At 49.8% G+C, this 19,155-nt stretch overlaps 1 protein-coding gene across 1 annotated transcript in view; it reads left to right on the top strand.

Moving 5' to 3' along the window:
• The window catches only part of LOC137359019 (ectonucleoside triphosphate diphosphohydrolase 2-like), a 106,344-nt gene that overhangs the window by 40,805 nt on the left and 46,384 nt on the right, over positions 1–19,155 (top strand). Inside the window, exons 2-4 of the mRNA XM_068025159.1 lie at positions 7,244–7,361; positions 14,645–14,795; positions 17,055–17,214. Of these exons, the coding sequence (XP_067881260.1) occupies positions 7,244–7,361; positions 14,645–14,795; positions 17,055–17,214 (429 nt within the window). The remainder of the gene's footprint in view (positions 1–7,243; positions 7,362–14,644; positions 14,796–17,054; positions 17,215–19,155) is intronic.

Here is a 19,155-nt window from a genome sequence, read left to right on the forward strand (position 1 = left end):
TTGAAATCTCTCTCCATTTAAATGACATGCTGCTTTTCTATTCTTCCTGCCAAAGTGGATAAGTTCACATTTTCCCACATTATACTCCATTTACCAAATTTTTGCCCACTCACTTAACCTATCAATAACCCTTTGCAGACTCCTGATGTCCTCTTCACAACTTACTTGGTAGTAAGTCCCACATTCTCACTACTTTCTAGGTAACAAATTTTCTTCTGAATTCCCTACTTGATTTAAGCTGCCTCCTATACTAAGACATCGAAATATTTTGGCTCTGGATTTCTGTGGGGCTTCTCCCAACCTCTCACCGCGTCTCCAGTGAATCCCCTGAAAAGCAGCAGAACCTGACTGCTGGTGGCTGTGCAAGCCATTTCTACAGCAGTTCTGCTGATTTTCTGTGTAAATGACAAGCAGCAGACTTTCATGCAATCGGGAGTGACCGAGACTCCCTCTTTTTCACTCCTGCTGCTCTGACTGCTGATTGCAAAGTAGTCTCCCCCACGGCAAACTGTACAGGGATGGGATTGGGCTTGGCTGGGATCTAATACACAGACCACTCATAGGATCATAGAATCATGCAGCACGGAAGGAGGCCAATGGGCCCATCGTGCCTGTGCTGGCTCTTTGGTAGGGCTATCCAGTTAGGCCCACTCCCCTGTTCTTTCCCCAAAGGCCTGCAACTTTCTCCTTTTCAAATAGTCCTGCTTTCATCAACCTGGCAACGCAGTGCCTGCCAGATTGTAATAATTCTCTGTCGTAAAAAAATTCTCCTCATCTTGTCCCCAACTCTTTTTTTCCAATTATCTTAATTCTTTATCCTCTGGTTACCAACCCTCCTGTCAGTTGAAACAGTTTCACCCTGTTTACTCTATTAAAACCATTCATAGTTTTTAACATAATAATAAAAGCAAAATATTGCAGATGCTGGAAATCTGAAATTAAAAAGCAGAAAGTGCTGTCATTAACCTGAAACTTCTCTCTCCACAGATGCTGCCTGACCTGCTGAGTATTTCCAGCATTTTCTGTTTATATGTCATAATTTTTAACACCTTGGTTAAATCTTCACATAACCTACTTTGCTGTAGAGAGAATTCCAGCTTCTCCAGTCTCTCCATATCACCCATAAGGAATGACCACTTGACTGCGGGTGATTGGCAGATGGTCCTGTGTTCAGGAGCATGGGGGGAGGGGGTACGGGGAGGGACTGAAGGAAAAATGAATGGAGGAGAAGAATAATGAAATGCTTTAACACTGAGTAGAAGTTCATTTGGGTGGATGTCGCATAACAGATGTAGAGAAGAGATGTTTAATGAACTGGAGCTCATTGTTTGCACAAACAAAGGATTCTTCTGTAACTGTCGAAAAAGCAATGAGTCAAGTGTAGAGCCCAGGGGGCTACGTTGGCTGAAAATCAAATACTGAGCAGCACCCAGCAATCTAACAAGTCAGTAAGGTGGATGTGCAGAGCTGGGGCCAGAGGACCATGGGAACATATGCAACCTGCAGGAACAAATTGGTCTATTTAAGTTAAAGACAGCCTGCCCGTTCTTCCAGGGTTTATTTATTTTTATTTAGAGATACAGCACTGAAACAGGCCCTTCGGCCCACCGAGTCTGTGCTGACCATCAACCACCCATTTATACTAATCCTACATTAATCCCATTACCCTCTCACATCCCCACAATTCCCCTACCACCTACCTATACTAAACTTACTACCAAGTAAGTTTTTATAATGGCCAATTTACCTATCAACCTGCAAATCTTTGGCATGTGGGAGGAAACCGGAGCACCCGGCGGAAACCCACGCAGTCACAGGGAGAACTTGCAAACTCCACACGGGCAGTACCCAGAATCAAACCCAGGTCGCTGGAGCTGTGAGGCTGTGATGCTAAGTACTGCGCCACTGTGCTGCCCAATATAATAAACCACAGTGAATGTACGGGCTAGGGGATTGATGATTTTTTTTTTTATCATTTCACATTCGTTGCTGCAAAAATACCAAATGATCTCTGAACACATCTATACAAAACTGTCCAATCACACCAATACGAACCCATCCAATCAGACCTATACAAAACCATCTGATCACACTTCTGACAGAAAATCTTATTGAACATGAACAAACCATCCAATCAAAACACTAGTGAAGCATCCAATCACACCTGAGTCAAACCATCCAATAAAACCTCGACCAAACCATCCAATCAGAACCCTTATCAAATCATCCATTCACATCTTTACCAAACCATCCAATGGCACCTGAAACAAATCATGCAATCACATTTGAACCAAACTATCGAATAACATTTGTACCAAACCATCCAATCACGCCAGTAGGAAATCATCTGGTTACAGCCCTGCCAAAATACCGGATCAACCACTTACCGGACCATCCAATCAAACCTCTATCAAGCCATCCAATCACAGCTATCCAAAAACATCCAATCACACCTGAACCAAACCATCTAGTGAACCAACCAATCACAACTCCACCAAACCATCCAATTACGTCTGCCCCAAAACATTCAATCACATCTGTATCAACCTATCAAATCGCCTCTCTATCAAACCATCCAATCACACCTCTATAAAACCATCCAATCATATATGTGCCAGAACACCCAATCACACCTCCATCAAATCCTTCAATCACATCTCTACAAAACCATCCAATTACAGCAGTATGAAATCATCTGATCACACTTCTGCCAAAAAATCCAATTGACCACTTACCGAACCCTGTCAAACCATCCAATCAAAATACTGGTAGAGCATCCGATCACAGCTGAATCAAAACATCCAATCACACATATACCAAACACTCTAATTATACCTACCCAAAATATTCAACCACACCTTGACCAAAAATTCAATCACATCTGCACCAGTCCATCCAATCACAATTAAACCAAACCATACAATCACCCCGTGTCAATCCATCCAATCACCCCTGTGACAAACCGTCCAATCACCTCTGTACCAAAGCATCCAATCAAACCTGTACCCATAAAATCACCCCTGTAGCAACCCATCCCATCACCCCTGCACCAAACCATCCAATCACCCCTGTATCAATCCATCCAATCACCCCTGCACCAAACCATCCAATCACCCCTGTATCAATCCATCCAATCACCTCTGTACCAAACCATCCAATCACATCTTTTGGTGACATAACAGGGAAGCTTGATGAAGGGAATGTGATGAATGGTGTCCATATGGATTTTAAGAAAACATATGATAAAATACCACATAAAAGGCTGGTTAACAAAATTGAGGCTCATGGGAAAGGAGGGTCAGTGGATAAAAATTGGCTTAAAGACAGAAAATAGTGAGTCATGGTAAATGATTATTTTCTAGACTGGAGGATGGTTTTCAGTGGTGTTCCCCAAGGGTCAGTGCTAAGACCACTATTTATAAATGACTTGGATCTTGGAATACAGAGTAGAATTTCAAAATTTGCTGATGACATCAAACATGGAGGATTGACAAACAGTGAGGATGATAAGAATCACCTGCAACAAGACATAGATAGGCTAGCAGAATGGGCAGAGAACTGGCAGATGGAATTTAATACAGAGAAGTGTGAGGTGATGCATTTTGGCAAAAGGGATAGGATGAGACAATATAGACTTAATGGCCCAGTTCTAAAGCGTGTGCTTGAACAGAAGGACCTGGGGGTGCATGTGCATTGATCTTTGAAGGTAGCAGGACATATTGAGAGAGTGGTTAGCAAAGCATATGGGATCTTGGGCTTCATAAGTAGAGGCATTGAGTACAAAAGGAGGGAAGTTATGCTGAACCTTTATAAAGTTCTGGTTCGGCCCTAACTGGAGTATTGCATCCAGTTCTAGTCACCACTCTTTAAGAAGGATGTGAGGGTCCTTGAGAGGGTGCAGAGGAGATTTAGCAGAATGAGGGATTTTAGCTACAAGGTAGGTGGGAGAAGCTGGGGTTGTTCTTGTTGGAGCAAAGGAGACTGTGGGGAGGTTTGATACAGGGATACAAGATTATGACAAGCTTAGAGAAGGTAGGCAAGGAAAATCTGTTCCCATTAACTGATGGTACAAGCACCTGGGTACACCGATTGCAGGTATTGGGCAATGGATGGTAATGACCTGGAAGCCATTGCCCGCAAGGGTGGTGGAAGCGGAGACAATCAAATATTTCAAAAGGAAATTGGATTGGTACTTGAAGGAAGTAAGCTTGCAGGGTTAATAGAATCGAACGGAGGAGTGGGACTGAATGGATTGTTCTGCAGAGAGCCAGCATGGACTCGATGGGCCAAATGGCCTCTTTCGGTGCTGTAAGTGATTCTATGACTCTGTCACACCTATATCAAAACATCCATTCACTCACACTTGTACCAAACCATCCAGACACAACTTCACCAAACCATCCAATCAGACCAGAACCAAACCATCCAAACGCACCTCTACCTAACCATTCATTCACCCCTCTATCAAACCATCCAATCACATGTGACCCAAACCATCCAATCACAACTCTACCAAACCATCCAGTCACACCTGGACCCAACATAAGAACAAAAAAAATAGGAGCAGGAGGAGGCCATTCGGCCCCTCAAGCCTGCTCCACCATTCAATAACATCAACTCACTTTCTTGCCTGCCCCCCCATAACCCTTTACTCTCTTGTAGATCAAAAATCTGTTTAGCTCAACTTGAATATATTCAATGACCCTGTCTTCAGTGCTTTAGGAGAAGAGAATTCCAAAGATTAACGACCCCTCTGAGAGAAGAAAGTCCTCCTCATCTCTGCCTTAAATGGGAGACCCCTTATTCTGAAACTTTGCCTCCTAGTTCTAGATTCCCCCTTGAGCAAAAACATCCTCTCAGCACCTACCCTGTCAAGCCCCCTCAGAGTCTTATATGTTTCACAAGAACACACAAGAAACAGGAGCAGGAGTAGGCCATTCAGCCCTTCGAGCCTGCTCCGCCATTCATTGAGATCATGGCTAATCTTCTACTTCAACACCATTTTCAATAAGATCACCTCTCATTCTTCTAAACCCCAAAGAATATAGGCCCAACCTGCTCAAACCTTTCTCATAAGACAACTCCTACATCCCAGGAATCAACCTGGTGAACGTTCTCTGAACTGCCTCAAATGGGGAGGTGGTGGCGTAGTGGTAATGACCACTAGACTAGTAACACAGAGACCCAGGCTTATGCTCTGGGGACATGGGTTCGAATCCCACCATGGTAGATGATGGAATTTGAATTCAATTGATAAATCTGGAATTAAAAAGCAAGTCTAGTGGTGACCATGAAACCATTGTCGATTGTTGTAAAAATCCATCTGGTTCACTAATGTCCTTTAGGGAAGGAAATCTGCTGTCCTTACCTGGTCTGGCCTACATGTGACTCCAGACCCACAGCAATGTGGTTGACTCTTAAATGCCCTCTGAATTGGTCTAGCAAGCCATTCAGTTCAAGGGCAATTAGGGATGGGCAATAAATGCTGGCATAATCAGTGACGCCCACATCCCATGAACAAAAAAAATGCAAGTATATCCCTCCTTGAATAAGGAGGCCAAAACTGTACACACTACTCAAGGTGTGGTCTTGACAACACCCAATACCGTTGTAGCAAGACCTCCCTATTCTTATACTCCATCACCCTTGCAATAAATTCTATCTGCCTTCCTAATTACTTGCTGTATCTGCATGCTAACTTTTGTGATTCATGTATGAAAACACCTAGATTCCTCTGCTTTTTTAAATTTCCAAAATATACTTTACTCATAAAAATCTGTAAAAATTACATTCCCAAACAGTTTAAAACAGCATCAAGTCAAAGAATACAGACAGTGCAAAGGTGATCAGTTACCTTCTATACAATCATGAGTTGCCTAGATTCCTCTGTATTACAGCATTCTGCAGTATCTCTCCATGTAAGTAATATTTTACTTTACTATTCTACCAAAGTGGATAACCTCACAATTTCCCACATTTTACTCCATCTGCCTAATTTCTGCCCATTCACATAACATCCCTTTGCAGTCTCTGTGTATTCCTCACAACTTGCTTTACTACCTATCTTTGTACTGTCAGCAAATTTGGCTACTGTACACTCTGTCTCTTGATCCAAGTCATTAATATAGATCGTAAATAGTTGCAGCCCCAGCACTGATCCCTGTGGCACCCCACTAGTTACAGTTTGTCAACCTGAAAATGCCACATTTATCCTGACTCTCTATTTCCTGTTAGTTAGCCAATCCCCTATCCATGCTAATATATTACTCCCCACCATGAGCTCTTGTGTAGTAACCTTTTATGTGGCACCTTATCAAATGCCTTTTGGAAATCCAAATACACTGCATCTACTGGTTCCCCTTTACCCACCCTGCTTGTTACATCCTCAAAGAACTCCAATAAATTTGTCAAACACGATTTCCCTTTCACAAAACTATCCAATCACACCTCTACCAAACCATCCATTCACAAATGTAATAAACCATCCAATCACATGTGTCCCAAACATCCAGTCACACGTGTGTCAAACCACCCATTCAGACCTGTATCAATCCATTGCGGCCTGACTATACTCAGAGCCAGCACTTGCAGACCATGGCTGTAGCATAATCTAGTCCTGAGCGTCAGCAAAAGCTTCAATGCACACAGCTCAGTCTCAGACCCAGGAAATAAAGAAGGACTTGCATTTTTATAGCACCTTTCACATCCTCAGGACGAAACAGCCAATGAAGTACTTTTTGAAGTGTAGTCACAGCTGTAGGACAGATGGCAACAAATATGCGTACAGCAAGATCCCACAAAACAGCAATGTTGTAATGACTAAAATAATCTATTTTTCGTGATGTTGGTTGAGGAATAAATATTGACCAGGGCACTGGGGAGAATGTCTCTGCACTTCTTCAAATGGTGCCTTGGAACTCTTTACATCCACCTCAGAGGGCAGACGCTTCCTCGCTTGAGCATCTCATCTGAAAGACGGCACCTCTGACAGTGCAGCACTCACTCAGTACTGTACTAGGGTGTCGGCCTGGGCTTAATGCTGAATTCTCTGGAGTGGGTCCTGAAGCCACAACCTGTCTGACAGGTGAGAGTGCCACTCACTGAGCCACAGCTGGTATAAACACTAGAGTAGGATTTATCCAGCACAATATTACATTTGCTTTATTTATTTATACCTGCTTTTTCTAAATTTGTATATTACAAAGATGTTCTGAAGCATATTCCTTGTTTTCTGTTCCGACAGTATGGCATTGTCATTGATGCTGGTTCCTCTCGCACGACCCTGTTTATTTACAAATGGCCGGCTGGGAAAGAGAATGACACTGGCATTGTGAGTGAGCACAACAACTGCCACGTGAACGGTAAGGGACAATATGTAATCCTGGAGCAGCTGGAATCTTAGCCTAACAGGGCAGTGTCCTGAGCCCTGATCCTCAGCACAGGCCTTCAACACACAAAACCTTCTCTAATCTATCCCAGGCCCAATAATACCAGTGAGATTACCACAGACTCCATAACCAGGGACATGGGCTCAGGCCTACAGCAGGGAAGGGCCACAGATGGGTTACAATTTACACAGAAAGTGGTGAGCACTGTGCGAGAGAAGAGGGTGCGGATTTTTGTAGGTGGGGAGAAATGAGGCAGGTTCAAAGGGAATGAGGGTGAACTAGTTGAGCAGTTTGTCAGTGGAATGGGGAAAGGGAGATGGGGGTAGGTCCTGAGGTGTGGTGTTAGCTGGCACTGTCAGGGAGTCCAATCTACAACTGGGGCAGGGTTAGTGTAGAGGGAGCTTTACTCTGTACCTAACCCGATTTCTTTTCTTTTCTTTGTTTTATTTGTTGAGGGGGCCTTTATTCCTCAGGTGCCCCTTATATACATTCTATAAAATAACTTTACTAAAATCAAATAAATAAAACAAAACTTAAATTAAAATGCCCTTCCTGGCATCGATGGTGCACTCCAGCCTCTGCGCTGCCCATCAGTCGCGGAAGACCTCAAGTGTTCCGGCAGACACCACATGCACCTTCTCCAGGGACACCCGGGCACGAATGTAACCTCAGAAGAGGGGCAGGCAATCAGGGTGGACGGACCCCCCCCCCCCCACCCCCACAACGGCCCACAGCCTGGACCTGTGAATTGCCACGTTGGCCAGGCCCAGGAGCAGATGGACGAGGAGAACCTGCTCCCAGCCCACACCCCTCCGAACTGGGTGTCCAAAGTTCAGGAACATGGGGCTGAAGTACAGCCAAAACTTGAGGAGCAGCCCATTTAAATACTCAAAGAGGGACTGCAACCTCGCACACTCCATCTATACATGGAACACGGACTTGTCCAGGCCGCAAGAATTACAGGCGGCCTGGGAGTCCGTGGACCTACTTAAAAGTTATTGCATGGGACTGCCCTGTGCAACACCCTCCACCCCGATGTAATGGAGGAGGACTCCCATGTAGAGAGACCTCCAGTGAGGATTCCTCTCGCCGTCAGATGGCAACACGGACTGCCACGGTGTGTCCGGGCAGCTGACAAGGGCGAGGAAGTGGAGAGTGTGCAAGAGCCGCCCGTACAGGAAACACATCCGCACTGTGTGGAATGGCATGGAGGGCGTTTCAGAGAGGCAGCTCGGGTTGTGTGGAACCAGCTCCCGAGGAGGGTTTCAGGGCCTGGGTCCGATGAGCAGTTCTGGCTGAGTGGGAGTCAACTCGGCTAGGAGCACTCCACACTCCCGAGCCCCCTCGTCGCCCGCAGTGAGGGGTGTCCTGGGGGCTTCGACTACTCCTCTGCCCCTCGGTCCGTCCCCTGAGCCAGCCGCCCGGACAGCCAAGGTGCTCTCCTCCACCGAAGGGGGAGCGCCCTGACTGGAGGCTACCATGCTCCAGACTCTGAATAGATTCCGGTAAAAGACAGGCAGCTCCCTCAGAGAGGCGCGGCTAACGTTCTCCACTGGGAGCTGTGTGTCGTCTTGAAGGCAGTGCCCCGGCGGAAAAAATACATCGCCAGCGCACACCATCTGGGGGGATGCTTGACGTATGGGGTCCGAAGGCGGAAAGTAGCAGCCTGGGTGCGGACACATGCCAACGACTGGCCGCCCTCCTCAATCAGGAGACTCAGGACCACGACAGAGACCCAGTGATTCCTCTTGCCCCAGAAGAAATCGATGAGCTTCTTCTGGATCTTACTGGCAAATGCAGGGGGTGGTACCACAGCATCGAGCCCACCAGTTGGTTTATGACCAGCGCTTGGCCCCTGTAGGAAAGCACTTGGAGCAGTCCAGTCCAGCGCCCGAGCCGAGTGCTGACTTTCGCCTCCAACTCCTGCTAAGGTGGACTCCCAGATAGAGGAGGTGCCTGGTGTTCCACACAAAAGGTATTAACTCCTCCAGCAGGGAGTCCACCCGCCACTGACCCACCAGGATTCCGGAACATTTCTTCCAATTGATCCTCGCGAAGGATGCAGCAGAAAAGGTCTGTTGGCACTCGCGCATCCGCCACAAGTCAACAGGATCTGTGACCGTGAAGAGTATGTCATCGATGTAAGCCAAGAAGTTGACCCGCATGTCCGGCCCATGCAGAGCCAAACCCGCCAACCTCCTGCAAAGCAGACACAGGAATGGCTCCACGCAGATGGTATATAATTGGCCGGACATGGGGCATCCCTGACGCACTCCTCTCCCAAAGCAAACGGGTGCCATCAAGGACCTGTTAACTTTGACAAGACACTCTGCTGCAGCGAATAAAAATCGAACCCGGGCCACAAAATACGGCCCGAGTCCGAAGTGCGCAGAGTCCCGAAAAGATATTCGTGATCCACCCTGTCGAACGTCTTCTCTTGATCGACGCAGACAGACCAGTCCTCTGGGATAGATGGATCAGGTCCCGGACCAGGTGGATGCTGTGCTGTATCGACTGGACTGGGATCGTGTAGGATTGGTCGGGGTGGATCATGTGGGCCAGCACGGATCCCAGGTGGGTAGACATTGCCCGGGCAAAGATCTTATAATCCGTACTGAGGAGGGAGACCGGATGCCAGTTCTTAAGCAGTAGGAGATCACCCCTCTTCGGCAGTAAGATGATGACTGTCCTACGCCATGAAGGCGCATCTCCCCAGTCGCCAGGCTTTCCCCAGGACCCGCGCGTAATTGCCCTCCAGGACGTCCCAGAACTCCACGTCAGCCCATCCAGCCCCGGGGATTTGCCCCTTGAGAGCTGGTGGAGGGCACTGGTCAGCTCCGCTAATGTGAGTGGAGCCTCCAATCCTTCGGCGCCCTCCAGGCTGACCTGCGGCAGGTCCTCCCACAAAACTCTGCGCGCGTCCTCCCTGGACGAATCTGGAGAGAACAACATGCTGTAATAGGTACGGACCAAAAGGCCCATTCCCTTCGGATGCGTGAAGGAGGATCTGTTGTCGGCCAGCAGCTCAACGAGCTGCTTACTGATCCCCTGCCATTTTTCCAGCGAGTAGAAGAAGGGTGAAGCGCGGTCCAAATCTTGCAGGATCTGGATCCACGACCTCACGTACGCGTGAGCTGCAGATCCCTCAGTGCGCCCTTCTTCTCTTTGTACACCTGCCACAGGGCCAGGTCCACGACGGCCTGACCGAGATGGGACTCCAGGTCAAGCATCTCCCTCTCCAGGCGCCCAATCTCGGCTTCCCGCCTCTTGGTCAACCCCTTTGTGTACTCCTGACAGAAGACACAGATGTGAATCTTGCCCACATCCCACCATAGCCTCAAGGAGGGGAAGCCCCCCTGCTTCCTTCTCCAGTTGGCCCAGAATCGACGAAATCCAGTCCCGGAATCGCTCGTCCTCCAGCAGCCGGTTGTTAAAGTGCCAGTACGCGGACCCCGCCCACGTGCAGAGTGGAGTGAACTCTGCCCACACCAGGTGGTGGTCTGAGCACGGCGCCAGCCACATGTAGGCTGCCGAGACGCAAGAGACGTACCCCTGCAAAAAGTAGAGGCGGTCGATTCGAGACCCTTCTCCTCCTGACCACCATGTGAAGATGCTGGAGTCGGGATGGAGATTCTGCCAGCCGTCCACCAAGTCGAGAGAGCTGATCAGTTCCTTCAACTTCTCCTCCGACGCTTGGCCATGCTGGGGACCGGAACGATCCCTCACCTCGAGGGTACAGTTAAAATCCCCCCCTCCCCGAGGATGGTGCACTCGCTGCTATTGATAGAGCTCAAGCGAGCGGACACTTCTTTAAAAGGCATGCTTGCAACGTGCCGGGCTTGCGCGGGTACACGTTCACAAAGTGGAGCGCCATGGTACCCAGGCGAATGGCAAGGTGGATCAAGCAGCCCGGCACTAGCTCCTTGGCCCCCAAGATCTCTGGCTGAAAAGTTGGGGCCAACAAGATAGTCACCCCACTAGAAATAAGGATTAGGTGACTCATGTAGACCCCGCCCTGACACACCAGGAGCCAGGTGGCTTCATCTCCCAGAACGGTGTGGGTTTCCTGCAGAAAGCTCACTGCATATCTCCCTTCCCTGAGGACTGAGAGATTGTGAAATCTGTGGAGAGACCCCCTGCTGCCGTTGTTGTTGAGGCTGGCTATGGTTATCTTCATGTCAAAGGTTCTTAAAAACCATCACCAACACCTCATTGTGAGGAAGGAGCGGAAGTGCACCTCATCTTCCACTACCCCAGCAACCCATTGAGGAACGCTTTAAACCGGCATCTCTCAACCAGTTTCATGCCTGTGCCCTTCCCAGTCTTCTTGAGGGTAGCACGGACGGACTGGATAATCAGTGCCAAACTCGACCACTTGCCGAGGGCCAGCTGAACTTTATTGCAGCAACCCCTGCATGCCACAAGGAAGTCCTGGAGTTCTCTGGTGGGGATGAGAGGAGACACGTTGGGAGGCACGAGGGAGTCCACCGCCTCACTAGCAATGGATTAAAGGTCGTCCTTTGTACCCCACATCGAGTCTCCATCCTCCTCCGGGTCGTCACTGCCAGCAGCCGACACACCCACCACACACCGAGGGGCAGATGTCCCGGCCGCGCCAGCTGGTCCCGCTTCCTTCACGATCGCGCCCCCAGGATCGATGGCGGAGGAGTCCTCTCTGGGTTCATCCATTGGACTGGAGCCTTTGGCGCCAACGGTTCAGGACCCTCCTCCACCTCCATCCCCAGGCCAGTGAGCAGCCCAGGGGAGACGGTAGTTGCTAAGTCGAGAAATCCATCCGGAGCCGGGACCAGAGGTGGAGAGAGGAGGCCATCTCCTGCCCTGCCAGCGCCCGCAGGCCCAGCAGACGGGAAACTACGCAAATTGGCCTCAGGGTCGGGTACATCAGGGCGGCAGCATCAGGCTGCTGGGAGGGTTGCCCCTCACAAGACTTGCCCCCACCCAGGACACCCGACCTAGTGGCAGATGGAATATTTTCTCCTGGTGGGTCCACAGGCTCCCCCACCACGGGCGGGCCCCCCACCTCGGGAGTTGCCAAGATTACAGGGGCATCTCCCCCCCTCCATTCTGAGGGATGGAGGGTTCCTGCCCAGGGCTCGAGGCCCTCATGGTGTTAGCGGCAGGGGGAGCCCAAGGACCTGCGCTAGGAGATGGACCCTGTAGTTCAGGGCTTTCTTCAAAGGAGGGGCGCATCCTCCTCTTGTTCTGGGAGGGACACGGTGGCTCAGAGACCTCCATATTGGTAGAGGTCTCTGCTTCTACCACCGCACCCCCCTGCCCAGATCCCTTGTGCCCGAGCTCAGCCATGGGACAGGTAGGCTCCCCTGGATTGGGCCTAGGGATAAGCTCAGGCTCAAGTTGTTCTGTGTCCAGGGGGTGTGCCTTTGTCTCCCCCTCTCCACCAGAGTCCATGAAAACCACGGCCTCCAGAACTGACTGAGCGGCACCTGTTACAGGTGTTGGGGGAGTAGGGGGGAGGTGCAGCGACACCACCCTGAGCCGCTGAGGTGGAGTTGGTGGCCCAGAGGTTGGGGCAGCTCTTATGAACATGCCCCATCCCCTTACAGGCATGGCACTGCACCCCGTCCGAGGTCCAGCAAACACGGTAGGCTGCACCTGGAACCCTACACTAAATTGGCCCTCTGTGACCTCCTCCCGTGCCAGCTGCATAAATAACTGGAGCGAAAGGAGTACACATGTCGGAGGTTGCTTTCCTGAAGACCGAGCGGGACTGGGGTGATCTCCGACTTCACCTCCCTCAGATAGTGCAGGTGGGGGAGGAGGCGCTCACCGGGAATGAAGGACGGGAAGTTGGATAACACTACTCGCTGCACAGTGGCCCTCAAAGGGTCCACTGGCAGGAAAGTCCCACCCACTGTGAGCCCCTTACTCAGGGCCAGGGACACTGCCCGCTCGGTCTTCAGGAAAAATACTGCTTTCCTGTACATTTTTGAGGCTGCAACAAAGGCCAAAGGGCCAACAACCATTGCCTCTACGCATGCCTCAATTGTCATATTTGGGTGGGCATAACTCTTCATCCCAAGCTTCGTTGTCAAAAGTTTGAAAGGTGACAGGGCAACAGGAACAGCCGCAGCAGCTGCTGCTGCAGCATAGGATGGCCCTGCCACCGGATAGGACTGGGAAGCCATGGGGCAGAAGAGTTACACCCGCTGTGTGTTGAGAGAGAGAAGGGAGAAACAATTATCAAATATAACAATAACTTGATGGTGTAAGGAGTCAGAGGCAAAGGGGAAGAGGCTGAGGGAGAGGAAAGTCAGGAGGCAGCTGTAAAATGACAGAGCAGTCTTATCACTGGTCTTTCGGTTGGAGGGGGGTGTCATCTTCACCTGAAACAGCTGAAGCTGTCCAGGCACACACTTTTCCAGATGTTATCAAACAACAGTAAAGTCTCCTCACCTGGGCAGCTCCCACTGTCCCAGGCCAAGTGGTAACAACACAGGAGCCCCCTACTGAAACAGGCAGCCCCAACCTGGGTCTTCTTCCTTCCTCTTCTTCCTCCCTCCAACAATCAAATACAAAAAGACTGCAATGTTAAACCAAACTCACAGAAGAGCTTTCAGTTCCTTTGTCTTCCTGTTCCTTTTCCTTGTTGACAAAATAAGTGGAAAAATCTTCCTTTCCGTCTCTGTCTCTGTCTCTCTCTCCCTGCAGCAGTTGCACTGGCACAGTCTCCAGTCTCCAGCCTCCAGCTTCCAACACGCAGCCCACAGTCAGCTGAACCTCATGGACCACTGAGCAGTCCTCAATCAGGCAGCAGAGAACCTCATGCTGTACCTGTCCTGGGAGTGTTTGATGGGACAGTGTAGAGGGTGCTTTACTCTGTATCTAACCTGTGCGGGACCTGTCCTGGGAGTGTTTTTACATGAAGAGTCCTTGCCTGCTGTAAGCCATTAATCCACCTCATAGGAAGAGCAATGTGAGGCTCTGAATCAACGTCTGGTACATACTGAGTTAATATGAGCTAGGTTGGTAGGACGGTCAATTGGGTTCAGCGCCCCTGTACTGAGGGGTGGAAAGTCATGCTGGATCAAGATGTTTTGTGATGCCATCCATTGTGGAATAGCCTGTGACCTATGAAAGCTGGCCATTTTGGCAAGGCACTGGAGGGCAACTGGCTGTCCTTCTGTGGATGATGGTGGGGGCGGGAGGTAACTAGTGCACACTCCAGGGTTACAAACCACAAATGTACTGATGCCATGTTCAATATCGGTCTATAGGTCCTGGAATCTCAAGTTATGCAGCAGATCTGCCAGCTGCTGGGAAGAGTCTGAAGCCCTGCCTTGATAAGACTATGAAAGACATTCCCTCAGAGCGACATGCTGAGACCCCCCTCTACCTTGGTGCTACGGCTGGGATGCGCTTGTTGAAGTAAGTAACACCTCTGTGCTCTCCACCAATCACCAAAGGGCCTTACACTCTCTCCGCCAATCACCAGAGGGCCCTAGCCTCTCTCCACCAATCACCAAAGGGCCTTACACTCTCTCTGCCAATCACCAGAGGGCCCCAGCCTCTCTCCACCAATCACCAAAGGCCTGTACACGCTCTGCACAAGGTCTCATGGAAAATTAAGCATGGAGGTGATGCAATCCCCAAAATGCCAGTAGTATCCCGGGAATTGCATGGAACACAAATCAGATCTGGTTTACTCAATGACTGTTCAGTGGTATAGTGGTTATGTTACTGGACGAGTTACTGGACTAATGATCCAGAAGACATGAGTTTATCATCCCACCACAGAAGCTGAGGAATTCCATTAATTAAATAAAATCTGGACTTTAAACCTAGTCTCAGAAATGGTGACCATGAAAATGCCGGATTGTCATAAAAACCCATCTGATTCACTAATGTCCTTTAGGGAAGGAAATCTCTTGCCCTTGTCTGCTCTGGCCTACAGATGACTCCAGACCCACGGCAATGTTGATTCTTAACTGTCCTCTGAAATGACCTAGCAAGCCACTCAATTGTATTCAAGAAGGCAATTTACCATCACCTTCTCAAGGGCAATAAATGCTGGTCTTGCCAGTAACACTCGCATCCTATGAACAAATAAAAGAAGCTGTGGGGTGGACACTGACTAGATTTGGTGCTTCACAATATTCCTCCCCCCCACCCCCTCCACTGTACCGATGCCCTTTTTGTCTTTCTAATGCCCGTGCACAGCTAACAGCAGATTCGTCACCTCTTGGTAGTGAGAACATGGGTGTGGGCCATCCTCTTGAACTGCAAGTAACAGGTTTGATACATGAGTGGCTTGCTAGGCCATTTCAAGTTCCATGTGCCAATGGTGACTTGTTTTCTTTTTTGAGATTGACTTACGACCGTGTTGATGAGATCCCCACCAGCTGTGGCCTGCTTGCCAGGGAAGGCGAAGCAGACAATGTCTGGGGCACCTTTTCCAGCCCCATCCTCATTCTAGGGAGGTGAGCAGTGTGGTTCTGTAAAGGGCTGCTCAGTCACTCAGGGGGCTGCTGAGTTCCACGACTGCTTCCTTCGAGTGAAAAATGACCCTTAGGCCTGAGCTGCCTCTGTGCAAGTTCACGGCTACAGCTCCCAGTGAATCCACACCTGCTGCTACATTGCTTGTCCATCACCACAGGACTTGTGATAGATGGATAATGAATGACAGATAAAGAAAGTCGATGAACATGGCTTGTTCATAAATTGGATTTTAGTGCAGGAGAGTTGCTCACTTTCTCGTCCTGACCTATCTTGGTCCAGTGGCAAGATGAGTCTAGACGGCAAAAGGATACAAAGGAAAGAGACAGAGAAGAGAAGAGGAAGGAGAGAAAGAAAGGAGGGAGATGAGAGGGCAGAACAAGAGGGGAAAAAAGAGGGAAAGAATGTGGGAGGATGAGAGAGGTAAAAGGGTGAGAGAGAGGGAAAGAAAACTGGGAAAAAAGAGAGAGAAGATGAGAAAGTAGCAGAGAATGGATAATAAGAGGAAGATGGGGGAGAGCAAGAAACATTGAGACTTGAGGATGAGGAGTCACCGTGTTGAATTTCTGTCGGACACTCCAGATGGGAGAGTCACTGGTGTGTTTCATTCAGTAACTGTTGGGACCACGTTGCAGCAGGTGAACACTGAAGACAGGCCACATAGAGACTGGACCAGAAATTGTAGCCAAGGTTCCAACTACAAAACCAACTCCAAAAAGGCTGCCAAATGCTTTAATGTCTGAGACCAAGCTAACCATGACCTCCTCTATACTGGGCCGCATGGGCAAGGCTCTAAGAGTTGACCACATACTGTGGGACTGGAGTCACATGTGGGCCCAGACCAGGGAGGGATGGTAAGCCCCCATCCCTGAAGGACATGAGTGAGCCGATAAGGAGTTTACAAGAATTCAGCCTTGTAACACTCACTTCTGAGTCAGAAAGCCATGGAGTCAGGTGGAAGGCTGATTGGGGCCATCGAGGGGAGGCCTGGGGGTTAAAATCCCTCGGGGCAGTAGGGGGGTAGTGGGTGAGGGGGTATGGATAGCTTCCTGCTCACCTCGCACCTCCCCCCCCAGCGACACCATCCTGTTATTCCTTAACATCGCCCTACCACCCCTCCATAATCTCTGAGTTGTCAGCCCAGTCCCACCACACTAAGCTGCCATAAACCCTGTCTTTGTCTGTCTGCAGTCTGACTGATCCTGAGGCTACCAATGGGGTCCTTGCTGCCATCGCCACCACCATGAAATCCTACAAGTTCAACTACCAAGGAGCGAAAATCCTGTCGGGTAACGAGGAGGGGGTTTTTGGATGGGTCACGGCCAACTACCTGCTGGAGAACTTCATAAAGGTAAGGTAGTACGTAGCATGAATGGGCCAGAGAGAGAGGTCAGTACAAACCCAAGTATCTGGTACAATCAAAACCCTGAAAGGCTTCCTTCTCCTGCATTCTCTTGAATGCACTGTCCCTGGCTATGGAATAAGCGTCCAACAGTGGACCCCATGGTCTGATCAGGGAGGACCCCTGTGGTCTGATCAGGGAGGATCTCCGTGGTCTGATCAGGCAGGGCCCTTGTGGTCTGATCAGGGAGGACCCCCGTGGTCTGATCAGGGAGGACCCCCGTGGTCTGATCAGGGAGGACCCCCGTGGTCTGATCAGGGAGGACCTCCGTGGTCTGATCAGGGAGGACCCCCGTGGTCTGATCAGGGAGGACCCCCGTGGTCTGATCAGGGAGGACCCCCGTGGTCTGATCAGGGAGGACCCCCGTGGTCTGATCAGGGAGGACCTCCGTGGTCTGATCAGGGAGGACCTCCGTGGTCTGATCAGGGAGGACCTCCGTGGTCTGATCAGGGAGGACCCCCGTGGTCTGATCAGGGAGGACCCCCGTGGTCTGATCAGGGAGGACCTCCGTGGTCTGATCAGGGTGGACCCCCGTGGTCTGATCAGGGTGGACCCCCGTGGTCTGATCAGGGTGGACCCCCATGGTCTGATCAGGGAGGACCCCCATGGTCTGATCAGGGAGTATATACACAGTCTGATCAGGGAGGACCCCCTAGTGTGATCTGAATGTGATGACTTGACTTACCTTGGGCACCCTTGTGAGCTCATTGAACTCTGTCTTGCACAAAGTGCCAGATCCAGGACTGGTGCAGGCCTCACTGTCTGCCTCTGCCATCTCCCTCCACACAATCCACATCACACACCTGGGAGGCTTCCTGCCCCCAGAGCCTGGCCATCTTGCTCTTCGGGCCTTGACTTCCACCACAAGGGCCTCCAGGGATGTGTATGAGAATCTGGACCCTTCCTGCCACTAACCCCTTACTCCCAACCCTGCCACAGGACCCCAACCACACCACACACACCCCACCACTCCCAAACCTCCCCTATCCCACACCACCACCAGAAAGCTGCTGCTGCGGCCCTTAAAATGGCTGCAGCTTTTTAAAAAGTGATATCAACAGCGTAACTGAATCGGGGCAATATTATTGCTCTGAACCCACTGTGTAGAAAATGGATGTTCCAGGTTGGGGAGATTGGAGCAAGTTAGAGATGGATTCAGTGGGGTTCTTGCTCCATCAATAACCAGCTAATTGAGGGGCCCCAGAATGAGAAACATACCCAGCACAGAAATTACTACTGTTAGTTCCATGATTTTCTCCCTATAAATATCAGGTTTAAAATGAATCCTTTTCTCCTGATAATCTCATGGGCTGTGTTTCTGTTTGGTTTTGTGTTTGTACTTCAGCCAAATTGGATTTTTTCTATGGTTTCTACAAGTTAGTACACTGCGATTCCTGCAGATCTGGATCTTGAAAGCAGCAGCCTCACAATCTGAAGCAAGTAGGGAATGCCAACTCCGGTTGGGAATATTCCTGGAAGCTTCATCAAATGACCTCTTGCCTCCAAGTGCCCCAGCCAGTCGAGCAGCCTTTTGTTTTCCCATCTAATTTTTAGAATTAATAAACAAAAGTGTTCAAAGAAAATGAAACACGCCTGTTTTGTAAAATGTCCTTGTGCTTTTTCTCCTGGGATTTCTCGAAAACAATGTCTGGGCCCGCCTCCAATCCTGCCTCAGCTCATCTGCTGCTGAAGCCCTCACTCATGCCTCTGTCACCTCTAGACTTGACCACTCCAATGCCCTCCTGGCTGGTCTCCCACATTCTCCCCTCCGTAAACTTGAGATCATTTAAAACTCTGCTGCTTGTGTCCTAACACACCAAGTCCCGTTCACCTATCACCCCTGTGCTTGCTGACCGACACTGGCTCTGGATAAACGACATCTTGATTTTA

The sequence above is a fragment of the Heterodontus francisci genome, unplaced genomic scaffold, assembly GCF_036365525.1.
Source record: "Heterodontus francisci isolate sHetFra1 unplaced genomic scaffold, sHetFra1.hap1 HAP1_SCAFFOLD_773, whole genome shotgun sequence".
Lineage (NCBI taxonomy): Eukaryota > Metazoa > Chordata > Chondrichthyes > Heterodontiformes > Heterodontidae > Heterodontus > Heterodontus francisci.